Source organism: Paramisgurnus dabryanus, chromosome 3 (assembly GCF_030506205.2).
Source record: "Paramisgurnus dabryanus chromosome 3, PD_genome_1.1, whole genome shotgun sequence".
In the NCBI taxonomy this organism is placed as follows: Eukaryota; Metazoa; Chordata; class Actinopteri; order Cypriniformes; family Cobitidae; genus Paramisgurnus; species Paramisgurnus dabryanus.
Genome location: NC_133339.1, coordinates 33,155,834 through 33,171,936, shown reverse-complemented (window position 1 = coordinate 33,171,936; position 16,103 = coordinate 33,155,834). Strand labels below are relative to the sequence as shown.

At 35.6% G+C, this 16,103-nt stretch overlaps 2 protein-coding genes across 3 annotated transcripts; both read right to left on the bottom strand.

The window, feature by feature from the left end:
- Positions 1-29: 29 nt before the first annotated feature.
- cln3 (CLN3 lysosomal/endosomal transmembrane protein, battenin) lies at positions 30-4,840 on the bottom strand. Its single transcript, XM_065255456.2, has 15 exons — positions 4,569-4,840; positions 4,402-4,438; positions 4,218-4,314; positions 4,049-4,126; positions 3,889-3,968; positions 3,707-3,792; positions 3,545-3,617; positions 3,195-3,338; positions 2,958-3,103; positions 2,818-2,870; positions 2,166-2,234; positions 1,993-2,048; positions 1,275-1,368; positions 496-636; positions 30-394 (listed from the first exon to the last, which is right to left on the bottom strand). The coding sequence occupies exons 1-15, from the start codon at positions 4,687-4,689 to the stop codon at positions 278-280; spliced, it is 1,392 nt and encodes a 463-aa protein (XP_065111528.2). The 5' UTR covers positions 4,690-4,840; the 3' UTR covers positions 30-277.
- A 1,339-nt stretch (positions 4,841-6,179) lies between these two features.
- aldoaa (aldolase a, fructose-bisphosphate, a) lies at positions 6,180-10,387 on the bottom strand. 2 transcript variants are annotated; one of them, XM_065266720.1, is made up of 7 exons: positions 10,231-10,387; positions 8,079-8,197; positions 7,726-7,992; positions 7,484-7,644; positions 7,139-7,397; positions 6,850-7,049; positions 6,180-6,719 (listed from the first exon to the last, which is right to left on the bottom strand). In XM_065266720.1, the coding sequence occupies exons 2-7, from the start codon at positions 8,188-8,190 to the stop codon at positions 6,621-6,623; spliced, it is 1,098 nt and encodes a 365-aa protein (XP_065122792.1). In that variant the 5' UTR covers positions 8,191-8,197; positions 10,231-10,387; the 3' UTR covers positions 6,180-6,620. The 2 variants fall into 2 exon arrangements, with proteins under 2 accessions (XP_065122792.1, XP_065122842.1); XM_065266770.2 differs by lacking the exon at positions 10,231-10,387 and adding an exon at positions 8,814-8,941.
- Between the last annotated feature and the right edge of the window lie 5,716 nt (positions 10,388-16,103).

Here is a 16,103-nt window from a genome sequence, read left to right as displayed (position 1 = left end):
GCAGCACACAATCAATATCACAATCAAAATATTATAAAAAATTTATTTCAGAAATCATTTACATCTATATAAGCCAGGATTTTGAGTTTAAAATTATGTAAATGACAAATCATTATACATTATTATGCCTATGAAGTAATCTTTTTAGCAGGATTTTATTAAGTCAGCATGTTTAAAATTATATACAGAGTGATCATTATGACAGTTATAAACACAGACACAAACAGACTTTCCAAGCAAAAAGGTTTATCACAACATCTCTCTCTTTCACATTCTCTCATAATGAGCAGAAGTAACGGTGAACAGGGAAAGCAGCAGCAGTAGAAAGAGCGATTCCCAGACTGTCTCCTACACTTGCTGCAGCCATAGCAAACTCTCTCTCACGGTCACCGGTCTGTCAAAAAAACAAACAAAAAAATGTAGAAAAATTTACTATGAACTACTGACACATGAATCTCTAAATCCAAGTATTTATACAAAGTGACTTGCACAAACCTCCTTGCTGATAAAATAGAAGGTGTTTACATAAGCTGCACCTCCCAACAGACCCTCATAGAGGATAATAATAAAGACCACCCATGGGTTTGGCAAGAACTTGTAGTACACTGCCACAATCAACAGTACCGCATTCAAACACTAAGAGAGAAAGTGTAAGAGAAAAATCTGGGTCATGAACCACATTGTAAAAAAGACAAAAGGCATTTGGATTTTTGGTCATTTTGAAATTATTGCCACTGTATGACAGAATAAAAGTATTGGGAATGTTCAAAGTCACCCCAGACATTTTTGTTTCTAGATAATTTTGTATTGTGTATAATACATGTTACATTTCAGCAAATTTACACATGCCTCTGTTTCTCAAATAAACTGCATAATTGATTATTATTATAAACATGCATGTATATTATATTCTTTATGCCATCATTATATACATTGGCCATCAGCCACCACGTTCTCTATATATGCTGTTACATTGAAAAACCCATATTTGAAGAGTTTCGTTGCAAAACGAGATAACTCCGTTTTTAACATTTTTGTCAAAACATTTTTATATTATTATGTTATCATGCATTTTGTTTTATGGTGCAGATTAGCTGTATTTTTTAACTTATGAAGGTTTAAATCAAAACAAACCAACTGCAGTTAATTTGATATTAATTGGAATGCACAACCAAAAAAACAAGATTTCTGAATTTTTTTGCAACGAAACTCTTCATTTGTTAAAGACATATGTACTGAACGATTACATCCTTCTCCGCATATGCAGCTCTTACCTGTAAGACACAAAGTACCAAGATCTTTCTGAACTTAAAACAGACAAGAGAAGTGCGGGAAAGAAATACGCCACACTGGTAGAGTGTCTGATACCTACAGAGGACAAATAATAATGCTATTTAAATGAGACATATCTAATTTATAGGGGACATATCATAAAAATCTGACTTTTCCATGTTTAAGTGTTATAATTGGGTCCCCAGTGCTTCTATCAACCTAGAAAACATGAAAAAGAGCATCCCGGTAACTTAGTTTTGGTAAACCATTCTCTGCAAGCATGTGTAAAAATAAGTTATTAAAAATGTGGCTCCCCTTGTGATGTCAGAAGGGGTAATACAGCCCCTAATATGCACTATCCAACCACAGCACTGCTATTTAGATCAGCTCATTTGCATTTATAAGGACACACCCAAAAACGACACATTTTGCTCACACCTAAAAAGTGTCAATTTTAACATGCTATAATATATTATCTATATGGTATTTTGAGCTAAAACCTCACATGCGCACTCTGGGGACACCAAAGATTTATTTTACATCTTAATAAAGTCTACTCTTGTGCAATGTCCTCTTTAAATTGAAACAATGATATCATATACAGTTACATCAAATTAAAACAATGAATGACATCATAACACAAGACAGAAAACTTCTATTAGTCCAATTTAGCAGACGAACATCCTTTATTCTCGCTCTTTTTTATTTATAATATCTTACCAGCGATACTGTTCTGCATGTGAGAGATGAGAGGCAGGGAAGTAGAGCAGCTCCATCTAATATGTGCGAGAAGAGAGGAAAGATAAATGGAAACATATTGATCACAGATTATCTTAAAGCAATGGTTTGTTTTTCTTGCACCCCTTAGAGCGGAGGCAGTACATTGCACTCACCAGTCCTTGGTTAATGAAATACTCTGCAAAGTAAACCAAACCGAGTGGTACAATAAACCTCATAAGACCCTAAAGGAGACGACATGGACAATACAGTACGTTGAATAGAGAAACAAATTTAAAAAGAAAGTGCACTGCTGACGGCAACTCAACAAGATGTAAATTAAGCTCACAAGCTGCACTCATACTTTAAGCGTATACTAAATTTGTTTATCGAAATTAATCGTACCAATAAATATTTAAAATGATATCTATGTACATAAGTGTAGGGCAACCCTCATGATGGCTATCACATGAGCAGTTGATAACCATTTATTTTTTGTATTACATATTTTTTACATTCTTATGCATTTACAGTGCAACTTTTTACTATGCATGTGTGTGTGTTTCCTGGGATCAGACCCATTGTCTTCTATGCTGCTAACTACTCACTTTATGTAATCCTCTATTTTTGGACAATAGAAAACATGATTAAATCACTTATGAGTGATTAATACACCTGCGTCAATATGGTATTTTTAACAAAACTATGTGATGCCATCCACACCATCAGATTTTGCATCATCAAAAAATCATTCAGTGCACTTTTTATAATCATTGCAGTTGAGTTGAAACAGATATAATAATTAATAATAAACAAAGCAGGGTTTACTTTTATTATGTACAGCTTGTCAGTGAAGGTGAGGGGAGTGATGTGCTTGTCTTCTGTCAATGAAAATTATAATGATCAGAATCAGTAACCAAATACAACACAGAGTATAAAAAATCCTAAAGATCCCCTAAAACCATCACCTTGTTCCACCTCAGTTTCTAAATCCTCCTCCTCCACAATTAAAGCCCGTCTCTCCTCAAAGTTCTCAACTGTGGAAGGACTGTGACCAGTTTCGCTACGTGCCCACTGTGGAAATGAGTCTGGAAACACCAGTAGACAGAAATAGCTAAAAAAGACCATGAGAACAAGAGTTACATTTCAACTAAGATCAACTGATCCACATGTATAATTTAAAAAGTCAAGTATGTTCCTCTGACCTAACTGCTAAAATAACGGGGACAACCAGCATAATCCAAAGTGTAACTTGGGGCGTCAGACCAGCTTGTGTGAAGGCAGAGTAGAGGAATGCTCCCGCAACCCCTGCTGCTCCTGTGCCAGACCCCCAGCCACTTAACACATCTCTTTAAGAGACGTAAAGAAATATAAGATCACAAAATTAAAGCAAAAAGACTAATGTATTAATACGCAGTGAGTAAGAATGTGAATGGACAAGAAAAGAGTGTGACTATGTGCAATAGCATGCTTGCACACTATACATTATATATACCGCAGAAGTGAGTAAATATATGGACTAAATGGATGAACCTGTGAATTTTAGAGGCTGTACCTGCTGAAAAACACGGAGAGGGAAAGAAAGGAAAGCTCCCCCAATCCTGAACTAACACTGGCAAAGACAACACCTGAGGAAAATAAAAGATTTAACATTAATCCAGTCTCATTTTTGCAGTTCAAAAGAAGGACAAACAACACACACACACACACTTATTACCAAAAATGCTCATCAATATGGTTGAAGAGAACGACACCAGCAGAAAGCTCAGCACTGCCGTGAAGAAACACACCAAGACACGGAAGCTGTTGACAATATGAGTTTAAAAAATAATCATGAACATTTACATAAAACAAATCATAATAATAATGCTTGAATAAGCAAGTGCTTGTCAATTTTACCCATAAGGCACTTTGTGTATATAAAAAGGTGCTGTGAGTTTGATTATGAGGGTGGGGAGAATATCAGCCAACAGCACAGCCTACAAAGAGAGAGAAAAAATAACATGAGCTAGTTTCAAGAGTCAACATACAAGCTAACTTTAAAAATGACAAAACTTACTGCAGTGGACACAGGATTGCAGTCATAGCCACCACTGCTGCTGTTGCTGCTGTTCTTGATCTCTACATAATTCACAGTCTAGGTAAAAAGAAAACATACATTAAATAGACAAGAATAAAGGTGTAGTTACTATTATATCAATGCAAATTCAAGCTCAGAAAATGCTTACGGGTGTTGTTGTGTTTTGAGATTCCTGTTTTTTTAAGATGTCATGTGCAGCACTCAGCATTACCACATATGCGAAGTTATTACAAAGCCCTAACAACCTATGGGAAGACATATCGATAATTACTGCACATTATTGATTATTGCTTGACCTAATTCGGAGTTAAACTGAAAAATGATTTACTGACCAAAACCCAATCCAATTCCTCCATCGCTGTACACGACCTGGGAACAAATATACATTATGATGAAACTGTCTATCAGTAATAGGATTATTAATGATACTTTATTAACTGTGTAACTGAGTACATGTACAATGTAAAAGTTTAATGTAAAATGCATTGCAGTATCCCACCTTCACCGTCAGTTGTTGCAATGACAGGGTCAGAATTTAAACTCTCAGCTCGGTCCATTGCGATCGTTGACTGTAGAAATGTTACTTTATCTCTCGGAGGGAGAAATTCAACCGCAGACATCCATAAAAATACAGATTAATTAAAATGTCTATCGGTATGACCGTAGGTCATCTGCGGACATGTTACGTCAAAAAATAAAACCGAAGCGGATCCATCATCTTTTACTTTTAATATGACAAGCACCAATCACAACAAGAGGTGCTACATAGAAATATGTCCGACCACACTGCGGCGAGACGCAAACAGTTCCGCCATACAACATGGCCATGACTATTTGAACCATAGACTGCAAAGAAAGATTAACTGCAGGAAATAGAATAAAAATAAATTATATATATATATGTGTGTGTGTGTGTGTGTGTGTGTGTGTGTGTGTGTGTGTGTGTGTGTGTGTGTGTGTGTGTGTGTGTGTGTGTGTGTGTGTGTGTGTGTATATATATATATATATATATAACGTATATGAGAGGATTTTTGAGGTTTTCCCACAACAGCGGATAAAGTACACGCAAAAAAGTTTACTCTTATAGTTTAAACCATTTTAAAAGCTTTTTGTTTACTGTTGTCTGGCCCCAATAAAAATCAACAGGTAAAACCTGTTCACCTTTATAAGCTGGTGAGCTGCTTTAGCTGGTCTCCCAGCTTGTTATTAGCTTGCTTTGCTGGTGTATCAAGCTGGTATAGCTGTGTTTTGGTCACTTTTTAAGATGGTCTAGCTAGCAGGTCAGGCTATAAGAGCAGCTGACCCTACAGCTTTGCCAGGCTGGGAGGACCAGCTTAAAGGGGACATATCGTGAAAATCTGACTTTTCCATGTTTAATTGAGTGCTTCTATTAACCTAGAAAATAGATCAACCCAGTAACTTAGTTTTGGTAAACCATTCTCTGCAAGCATGTGACAAAAATAGGTAATTGAAATTTGGCTCCCCCTGTGATGCCAGAAGGGGATAATACCGCCCCTTAACCTGCACTATCCAACCACAACACTTAGAGCAGATATCAGCTCATTTGCATTAAAAAGGACACATCCAAAACTGTACATTTTTTGCCCACACCTACAAAGTGGCAATTTTAACATGTTTTATTAAAAAATATATACAATTTTAAAGTAGAACTTCAAATATGTAGGGACACCAAAGATTTATTTGACATCTTAAAAAAAAGTCTTGTTAAATGTCCCTTTTAAACCAGCCACCAGCTTATGCTGGGGAAAGTTTCATTTTTGTACGCAATTTGTAACATGTTGTTTCAAAATGTGTTGACACACAGCATAGTGTGTTAATGTTAAACTGTTGTGGTTTTAAACAGCAAGCCTTGGTTTTTTGTTTAGAGGTTTGCATTTTCATATGTTTTTTTCCAGTAACTATAGCCTATAGTAAAGTCGGTTTTGTTTCGGTTTCTTTAATAAACTTGAGCATACCATAAAATTGGAGTTATTTGGTTTTGACCCAGCCAACAGTCTAAATAAAGGCAAACATCACATCCTACACAGTTCATAAGAACTAATTGTTTCCTTTCAGCTCCAACAAAAGCACAGAAAGCAACAAAACGGAGTCAGCCGTGATAAACACTTTAATTTTTTTCCAGTGCGTCATATTAAACAACAACAAATACATACCCTTGAAAGGTAGGTGTGCTTTTTACAGGTCAAATACAATTTTTATATGCAACTACAAGTACAAGAGCAGTTTCTGAAGAAGTTTACACAGTAGGACACATAGGAGTGTTATTAAAAGATAGGAAGAGGGAGGAAATTAGGGCAAAAACATATTTAAATCTCAATTTTATATTAAGTTTATATTAAATTACCGTTACTTCAATAATTCATAAATATATTTTAGATTTCATCTCTCCACATTTCCATAGTTTTGTTTTACAAATAGAAATAACAAACATTGAAAGGGAATGGGTCAAATAATGAACTTCAGAGCCTTTTTATTTTGGGTTCTATGATTCTTCAGGAATAAGATTGAAATATTAAAGGCATCTTGGTGTTTAGTAGACATGGTTGGCCACAAAGAGAGACTCTGCAGCAGCAGCACCACCCTTGTCTCCCGAAGACACATATTTTCCAACACAGGCCTGGCTGTTGTTCTGTAGAGGAGAAAAGTAAACATTGATTAAAATCCTAAATACAGCCTACTAATAAACATACTTCATACAGTTACGTTCCAAAAAATTGAAACATTATTAGTCACGGCTTGAAGCCTCCACCTATACTTACGAGAGCTCTCTTTATATACTCTTCCTGGCATGCCTTGCCATTCTCCTTCTTGCCACCCCAGGCTTTGAGTGCAGAGGCCTGCAGGGCACGACCAAAGGAGAATGTCAGGGCCCATGGCCTATGCAGGGGACACTGGTTCATGGCATTCAGGTTGAGTGTGGCCTCCTCCTCACTCTGACCTCCAGAGAGGAAAGTGACACCTGTTTTATGATGAGATAAAAGGAAGAAAATTAGATACAAGCAAACCGCATTACTATGCATGTTTAAGTATTCCAAGTTATTCACGAACCAGGAACAGCAGGAGGAACAGTACGGCGAAGAGCTGTGACAGTCGCCATGGCAATCTCCTGGGGGGTGTTCTTATGGGAACAGGAGTGCCCGGCAGTTACCATGTTGGGCTTGAGCAGAGTGCCCTCAAGGTACACATGATGATCTGACAGGGCCTTGTAGACAGCAGCCAGAACCTTCTCGGTCACATACTGGCACCTCTTAAGGTCATGATCTCCATCGGGCAGAATCTCTGGTTCCACGATGGGCACAATGCCATGCTGAGGAAAAGACATAAGGATGTGAGCGATTACTTTATTGATTTTTATGGTTATTGTGTGCGAATATCCATCTGTATGCGTCTCACCATCTGGCAGATGCTAGCGTAACGGGCAAGCACGTTAGCGTTCTCAATGATGGCCAGCCTAGAAGGAGTTGTGGGAGTGATCTTCAGCACACACCTCCACTTGGCAAAGTCTGCACCGTCCTTCTTGTACTGGGCACAGCGCTCATACAGCCCATCCAAACCTGCGAAAAACAAAAAATAGATTTAGTCAAGTCCCATTGCATAATAATCTACTTCCTTTAATTATCCATTTCCTCTTTTACCTTGTGTGGTGGTCTCTCCATTAGTGCCAGCCAGGGGGACAACACCCTTGTCGACTTTGATGCCAACTACCATGCCCCTATCCTTAAGGAGCTGGGAAAAGAGTTTGCCATCATCGGCCTTCTGGTAAAGAGTCTCGTGGAAGAGGATAACTCCACCGATGCAGGGCTTGACACGGTCATCTGCAGTAAAGAGCAGCTGGCGGTACAATCTCCTGTTCTCCTCTGTATTCTCAGCATTGATGCTTTGGAATCGCTTTGCCACGCTACCTGCAAAAGGCCAGTTTGAGAGACCGTATGAGACAATGTGAGGTGTTATGCATATTGGATATTTCACCATAGGCTTGCAGATGTACCTGTGGACTCATCCGCAGCAAGAATTCCTTTGCCAGGAGCAACAATCCTAAGAGCGATATCGTTCAGCTCCTTCTTCTGCTCTGGGGTGAGGAATGGGTATGCGTGAGGCATTTTGACTCTGGGGAAAGATATATTTGGAACGATGAGACAGGGATGGCTCGAATTACATAGAAGTCAAACAAAAGAATACAGTTACTGATTTGGCAGATGCTTTTATCCAAAGCACCTTACAGTGCAATTAAGCAATACATTTTATCAGTATGGGTGTTCCCAAGGAATCAAACCCATGACCTTTGCGCTTCTAATCCGATATTTAAACAGGAACACACAGTTGAGCTACTAGAACACACAACTAAGCTACATTAAAAGTGTTTAATTTATTAATTCATTCACTTAAGTAGCCGAAATATAAGACACACGCCATAACCCAAGATTATTAAAAAACAACAACAACAACCACGTCTTAAACCAACACTGTTCAGATGGGCGTGTGTGCTTGATCACAAACCTTACTAAAGGAACTGATTTTTTTTTTACACTAGATCCTGTTAACAAACTAGTTAATGAGTCCTTACGCAACGTGTCCTTGAGATGTAACGTCGTGTGGCACGTTAGGATAACAGTAAACTTTGAATAGTAACGGTGAACGCACAAACTACGTTACAGGAAAAAGACTAGCTTCTCCTTCGTTCATAAGATACTTATCTCGCTTTATCCTAAAAGGAAATACTCACCAAATGAATGCGCTTTACGATGCGACAGCTTTCAAATCACAGTTACCGACCGACCACGTTACTTTCCGCCTTTGCAAGAACGTGCAATAAGGAAATAGGGTAAGTAATGTAACAAGACGGTGAATTAGCCAATCAGGACGCAATTAATGCTTTGATTGACAGAGAGCATAGAGCTGGGATGAAGTGATGCTGACTTTATAGCGACAGTGATTGGCTGGTGTGGACTGTAAGGCGGGTTTAAGAGTGACGCATTACAAATACAATTAGGGGCGGGTGTTTGTGGTTTTATGATACGTGACAAGCCTCACATGAGGTGTGTTCGAATTCATGCATGATACATTGCGTCATAGTAACGCGAGAACGATTAGGAAGATGTGCATTTATATCGCTCTCGCGGTATTTTGATATCATGTGCAATTCGGTCTGCGCAGCACCGAATGAAGTCGAACACACCTATGCCTTTAGGGCTGGTAGTGATGTCATATAGTTTTCCGTGTTTGAATACATATGACCTTGACAAGCGTGTGCATCATCTTTTAAATCCCGTAAATGAATCTCGTAAGTGTTGATTTTGTAAATATTCATATTATATATTATCTTGTCTGCACCTGGTCAAGGTTTTGTTTACATGTTTCTTCCAATAGAAATTTATGAAAAATTCTATTAAAATACAGAGATGTGAAAGTAATGCTTCTTAACAGAAATTTAGAATAGACAGGCTATCTTCTTTTTATTAGTGTTTCTGCAGTTTACTTGGTAGCAATGTAAAGGTCAGTGGTTCGATCCCAGAGTATGGGTAATATGTATAGCTTGAATGCACTATAATTATCTTTGGATAAAATCATCTACCAATACATAAATGTAATATCTTATTGTGTGGTCGTTTTATGCATCTCTTTACAGCATAACAAAACTGCACAGAGCTCCAAGGCTCTTAACATTCCAGCTCAGCACCTCTATCACCCCCCACTCAAGTTGCATTCAACTAAAGGCCAAATTAAATATAGACACTGATTTATTGGCTCAAAGCCCATGGTTAAATTTTATCATACAAAGCAGATTTTAACTTTAACTTTTAACTAATCGGTCCAGTGATAAGTCTTTGAGATGTTGAATGCACAGCAAATCTTAAATGCACACTTTATGAATTAAACCAAGGATAATTTGCCTGTAAAACCATGCCTACCTTTTAAATAATAAAAATACAGTGCATTCAAGCTATGCATTTTTTCAGTATTTGTGTTCCCTTGGATTCAAACCCATGACCTTGTGTTACAGGAACACTGATATGCAACAAAGATATACAACAGGAGCAAATAATCTGACTTGACTACAACCACACAGTCAGAAATACAAGCTGGCAAGCAATTATTTTCCATTACAGAATAAAAGATAAAGGACAAAACATGCTTTTTACCGTAGATGTGGACCGTGGATGTAGAACAGTGAGCAAGAGCGACTTCCCAAATGGAGACAGAGGATGTCTGGACAGCCTGTGTGACAAACCTTGAGCTGGATGACCTGTATTTATTCAGATGCTATGACCTTTGACATTCGGTGGGTTTGGCTAATCTTAGCAGCAAGCAAACCCACGATGCAACTGGAGAAGGGGGTTGTGACATTCACGCTCCCCGGCATGCAGCAAAGAAAGGTTAAAGAGAAAAGCTTGCAGAGACAAGGAACCGTGTTTTTAATGCAATTGCTTCAAATATAGAAGATCATATAAAATTAATGCAATCTTAAATAAACAATGAATAAAAGAGTGTTGGTGCTGGGTCAACAGATGAAGAGTAATAATCTGCATCAGCTTTTACTGCGATGCTGTTCTCTCACCAGGCAAGGGATCTTCTGTCATGTTATGTTATGTCATGACCTTTAATCTCTCAAACATCTCTACATTATCACTGCAATATGCACGAACTACCTATCCAACCAATCCGTTGCAGCTAGGATACAGACAGCCAATAGAAAACTGTAGAAAAAATAGAAACTTGCTTTAAATAAGGTTAAATAAATAGGGTCAGCCAGAAATAAATGCAAAGACAATGCAAAGGTCAAAGCCAAAAATTGGCTTGGTGGCAAATAACACTAGTGGACACCTTATTGTGTAAAAAACTTTAATTCTTTTTTCATAAAAAAACATGCATTTATAAAAATAAAACATATAACAATTTTGTTTTTAAAATTATACAATAAACTACTACTGCCTGACAACAGGAAAAAGGGACCATCAGTGAAATGTAAGCCTATATATTATGAAAGAGATTGTATTCTAGCTGTCATCTCCTAAGCACACAATCAAAAACTTTCCACATACCACACACAACCGTATAGTTGACGTAAAACATTATGTATACATTTCTTATTTCATAACCAAGATGATGTCCTGTAAACAACAGATTAGTAAACATTCTAAACTAGATTGTAAAGCGTTATGTAACTTGTTAAGTGTTAAAGTCATTACTACAAGTGTAATTTAGATGAAAAAGTAGTTTCTGCATCTGTTAGGCTATGTGTAAGAAGGCAAATTTACCATCTACCCTATTTACCATCTTTTTTAAGAGATTAGATAGAATTAAGGGATCTTCCGCCCAAAATTAAATGGTCCCATCTAATTTCCTTGTATAGAAAAAGCACCATAGATGTTTACTATAAAAAATAACAAATATTGACAAAATGAACTTTGGGGGTGAACTGCTTAACCTTAGCAAAACTAATGCACTGATATTGAAAATATGTTGACCTGTTGTGTTGAAAGGTATGCTGGTTGATTTGCAAGCATCATACCTAAATCTATAAAATTATGCCACTGCTCAAAGCCATGCTCCACCATCTTAGTATGGCTTTCTGTAATTCTTTTGTATTTATTGTAAGAGTTTTGCAGAAGTTAAAATATGACTTTCCAATATGGCATCGCAATAGGACTAGCTATTAAACAGAAGATGGTGTTTCAGAGTAAAGTTTCGGAGTAAAGTTCTCCTTTCCTTCTGCCAATGCAAGCTCTCCTTTCTTTCATAGCTAGTGTCACTTTAGCACTTGGAGTTTCTAAGGCATCTCTTAAAGTCATGTCATCCTTTCTTCATCCTCCTACTTAAACCTGATCTCAAAGCAGAAGCAGTTGATGGAGTCACACTCTGGAGGTTGACAGGTACAGGAACAATCCCACATCGCACACTGCAATGAAATGATAAAACGATGACCTAAGTTATAACACTCCGACAGTATAATATTAACAAAAATCAATAGAAAACCTATCATAATATCCATAGTTATATTTATGGGAATGAAGAGTTAATCTCTACAAGCAGGAAAAATTACCCAGTGTGTTACTTACATTAGGGGAGGGGCAGGAGTAGTCAAGACAGGAGCGCAGGGAGGGTGGACGACAGTCACAAGACTGGGCACACACTAAACAGTACTCACAAGGAGAGAAACTTGTACAGCAATCTGAACACTGAGGATCACACTTGGCCTGTAAAAGTAGAGAATCATGGTCCACATGAAAACTTGATAACAAAAAGGCCTCAAGATGGCGCATTATGACCTGGCATGTTTTACCTTGAGACAGTGATGACACCATAACACAACCGCAAGGAAAATCATATAGATCCCAACAGAGATCATGATGATGGCAGGGAGAGGGAGGGACAGAGCCCATACAGGAACAGCCTGATAAATAGAGCATTGTAGGAAACATTGTATTTAGAAAAAATATAAAAAATAAAAAAATATGTCAAATACAAAGGTATACAGTTCTTCTATATATCAAGCGTGATGATAAGTGTCTAGCATATTTTAGTGCCATTTTACTAAAATATTCGATTCCCACCGGCGACCTTTGCGTTACAAGCACGACCCTCTAACCATTACGTCACAACTGCCCTAATTATGCAAACATATTCATTATTTTGTACAAAAGGGTACAGAAAAATGTTTTAGAAATGCCTGACTTGGACTGAATATGTAACCGTGTCTGTAAAAACCAGATTCAAGTCTCATAATCTAATTATGAGATTTGGAGCATTAATTTCCACATGATGATTTCAATCAGTGACATGATTTTACTCAGCCAATATTAAATATATCAAGGTTATATTTTTACAGAATGATATTATCCACATTATGTAGGATGATTTTATGTAGAAAACATTAAATCACAAAAATACTTTAGCTGGTTTTCGCAGTCAGGTGTACAAAAGGACCATGTACAAAAGCATCCATCGAGCCTTGACTCGATTTATTACTGTTTGAAATAATCTGGAGAGACATCAAAAAGCTGCTTGATAAAACATCAAGAGTTCAATTTGACAAATTCCTGTCCACGGGTGGGCAGTTTTGTGGTTTTGGCTGATTTTTCATTCACAACAACATATTTACAAAAAATAGATTTGTGTTATTCCGTTGTTTTGATGAGTTAACGTCACTACTATTCTACAATGTGAAGACATTGATGTAACTAAAAATAAGTAAAGATTTGAACACTGTATTATTGTATGTAAAAGCGCTTTAATGTCTGTAGTTATATTTTGATACTCTCCAGATCTAAAAAGAAAACACGCAGACATGCATGCACTTTATGCTCTCTAACAAACTAATTTCATATCAATAACGTAGCTAATAAAACCATTTTTACCATTATAACGTGCCTGCATTCCCAGTGTAATTGACTAGGGGTTTTAGTTATCTCAGCAAACTTTTTTAACGGAATTAAACACGATGTTTACTCCAGTTAGCACGATGCTACAGTATTGTTCAGTTGATGAATGTTGCCCTGGCAACACTGACACGACTTCCCGTGACTGTACGGCGACCTGAAAGAGCCAAATATAAAAAGTTCGGAGAGGACCTATAAGAGAGACCTCAAACCTTTGATTAAAACTGTGTGGAGTCAAGGAAAAAAGCATTTGTTTGCGCTAAATATAATCGACAGCAGAGTGGTTAGGAGAAAGCACTTGGTTGAGCTTATATCTTTCTGAGGTTATCTTTGTTTATATTCGTTTAATGTTACATTTCATGTTACATATATTCGTTAATGTTTTACAAATCAATGGGAAGTGATATCTGCTTTAACATATGGGAGTAATAAATTAGCAGGTGTTGCAATTATAAAATTAAAATGATAAAAAAAGAAACACTCACTCCTGTGAAAGGTGGTTGAAGATAAAATTATGTTTTAATTCTGGGGAATATTCATGGTGACATCATACTTTACTACAGACAGTTATGACCCTTTTTTTAGATTGTTTTCCTCCATGTCGATATTTCCAATACACTAATATATCTAATCTAAATTCACATTTGAATTGTTCTGATAAATGGATGCATATCCTAGGATACTTGGAATTATAAAGAGAGATCTTATGATCTAGAATAGATTTTTGGTTAACATCTGAAGAACTTGAAAGCCAAATTAATTCAGGTGACATTATCCCTTCATTCTTTAGTGAACATAAAATGTATTTAAACTAGGCAGGATACAGTTAATAAAAATATATTAAAATAATGCTTTAATTTGAGGGTTATATGGAACAAAGTGGGAAATTAAGAAATATAAAATTAGAAAATTTGCCATCTCAAGAAGTAAAGTAATGACCAAAACTAAAATAAAGCGAAATAATGTTTTAATTCAAAATATAATAAATATTCATGATAAGCAAATAGAAAATGAACAGGATAAAAATATTGTAATAAAATTACATTTAAAATCAAATTCTACATATTTACATACTTGAAAAAAAAATATTTCGATTTTTTCCTCCTTAAAGAAACATATATTAATGATTCTCTTACAACAAACTTAATTTCTAATAGTGTTACAACATTTCATGAAAAGCTGTATAACCAAAATAATAATATAGGTAATACGCTCCTTTTTAGATCCACTTCAAATGCAAAAATCATATGTGATTTTTATAAAAGATATAACTTTTAAAGAAATTCACAAATATATTGCAAATATATACTAATAAATAACCAGGTAATAATGGCTTAACCTGTGAATTTGACAAAAAAAAAATAGAAAAGTATCTCAGAATTTCTTTTATATGTCTTCATAATGTTGCCAACTTTGATTACATTGATTCTTAAGCCTGATAAAGATTTTTTGAATATAAAAAATTGCAGGCCCATAACTTTAATCAATGATGATTCAAAATTATGTTCACATATTTTTGCAGATAGACTTCAAATGAAATCATAGAATGATTTATCAATCAGAATTTTATGTGTGTAAAATACATTGGCAGTATTAGATTTTAGTTTAAGATTAAGGCAGTCCAATTCTCTTTAAATTGTCTTTATAGGCTTCTATAAAGCTTTATAATCTGTAAAGCCCATTTTTTGAAGTTCCTGATTTCTTTGGTTTTGACAACAATTTAATTTGTGCAGTCCAAACGTTATATAATTGCAACAGTTACCTTTTGGGACAACCATATTCAGTAGAAGCAAAGGTGTTAAACAATGAGATCCATTATCTCCTCTGTTTTTGGTCATGCAATAAATGTACCTTTATATTAAAATCAATCAGTTTCAATGGTATTCAGTTAGCCAATAATGTAATGAAATGTTACCAATTAGCATATGGCAATTTTTCTAAATGAAATAAATTTCTATTTACTATCATGAATATCTATAAAAAGACTCAGGAACTTTTTAAATATGTGACATTCCAATTAAAGATTAAATTACTAATTTGTTTATTAAGATGTGCAAAAGAAAAAATAAATCTTAATGATCTCCCGTTAATTAGGAAATTTCAAATGAAATTTAACATATACAAGAGACTTCTTTAAATGGTAGAATTTTATTATCAAAATCGGAAGGGTTATCTTTATACTGCGATGGCAATATATTCCAAAACATATCACTAATAAGATAAGAAAATGTGTATATAATTTTATTTGGTAAAAATAAACATCATTATTTGAATAAAAAAACCTTGTAATTCACTTAACCACGGTGGTCTTAATGTACTTGATTTCATCTAATACTAAAAATTAAGTGGATGTATAATAATATTTGTTCCAAAGATCAATTATGGTATTATATCCTATTATTTTCAAAATGTAGTATTGAATTTTAAATATTGAATAAAACACTAAAAAATATCTTGGGCTTTTGTTAATCAAAGATCTTATCTACGGAGTTTCACCAAAACCTTATTCAAAAAACCAATTGACTTTGGGATGACAGAACGGAAGTGCCAATGTAAGTTAGATTTATGTTAATTGACAGATGAAAACAGACAAAATATTATTTGCAAGAAAAACATTTTTTTTGTAGTTTGTTTAT

Coding starts and splice junctions, on each gene's coding strand:
- cln3 (XM_065255456.2), bottom strand. CDS start 4,689: ATGTCTGCGGTTGAATTTCTCCCTCCGAGAGATAAAGTAACATTTCTA. Junction 3,339..3,544: donor CTCTCCGTGTTTTTCAGCAG/GTACAGCCTCTA, acceptor CGTCTCTTAAAG/AGATGTGTTAAGTGGCTGGG. Junction 395..495: donor TCTATTTTATCAGCAAGGAG/GTTTGTGCAAGT, acceptor TTTTTTTGACAG/ACCGGTGACCGTGAGAGAGA.
- aldoaa (XM_065266720.1), bottom strand. CDS start 8,190: ATGCCTCACGCATACCCATTCCTCACCCCAGAGCAGAAGAAGGAGCTG. Junction 7,645..7,725: donor TGGAGAGACCACCACACAAG/GTAAAAGAGGAA, acceptor TGTTTTTCGCAG/GTTTGGATGGGCTGTATGAG. Junction 7,050..7,138: donor TGTTCCTCCTGCTGTTCCTG/GTTCGTGAATAA, acceptor ATCATAAAACAG/GTGTCACTTTCCTCTCTGGA.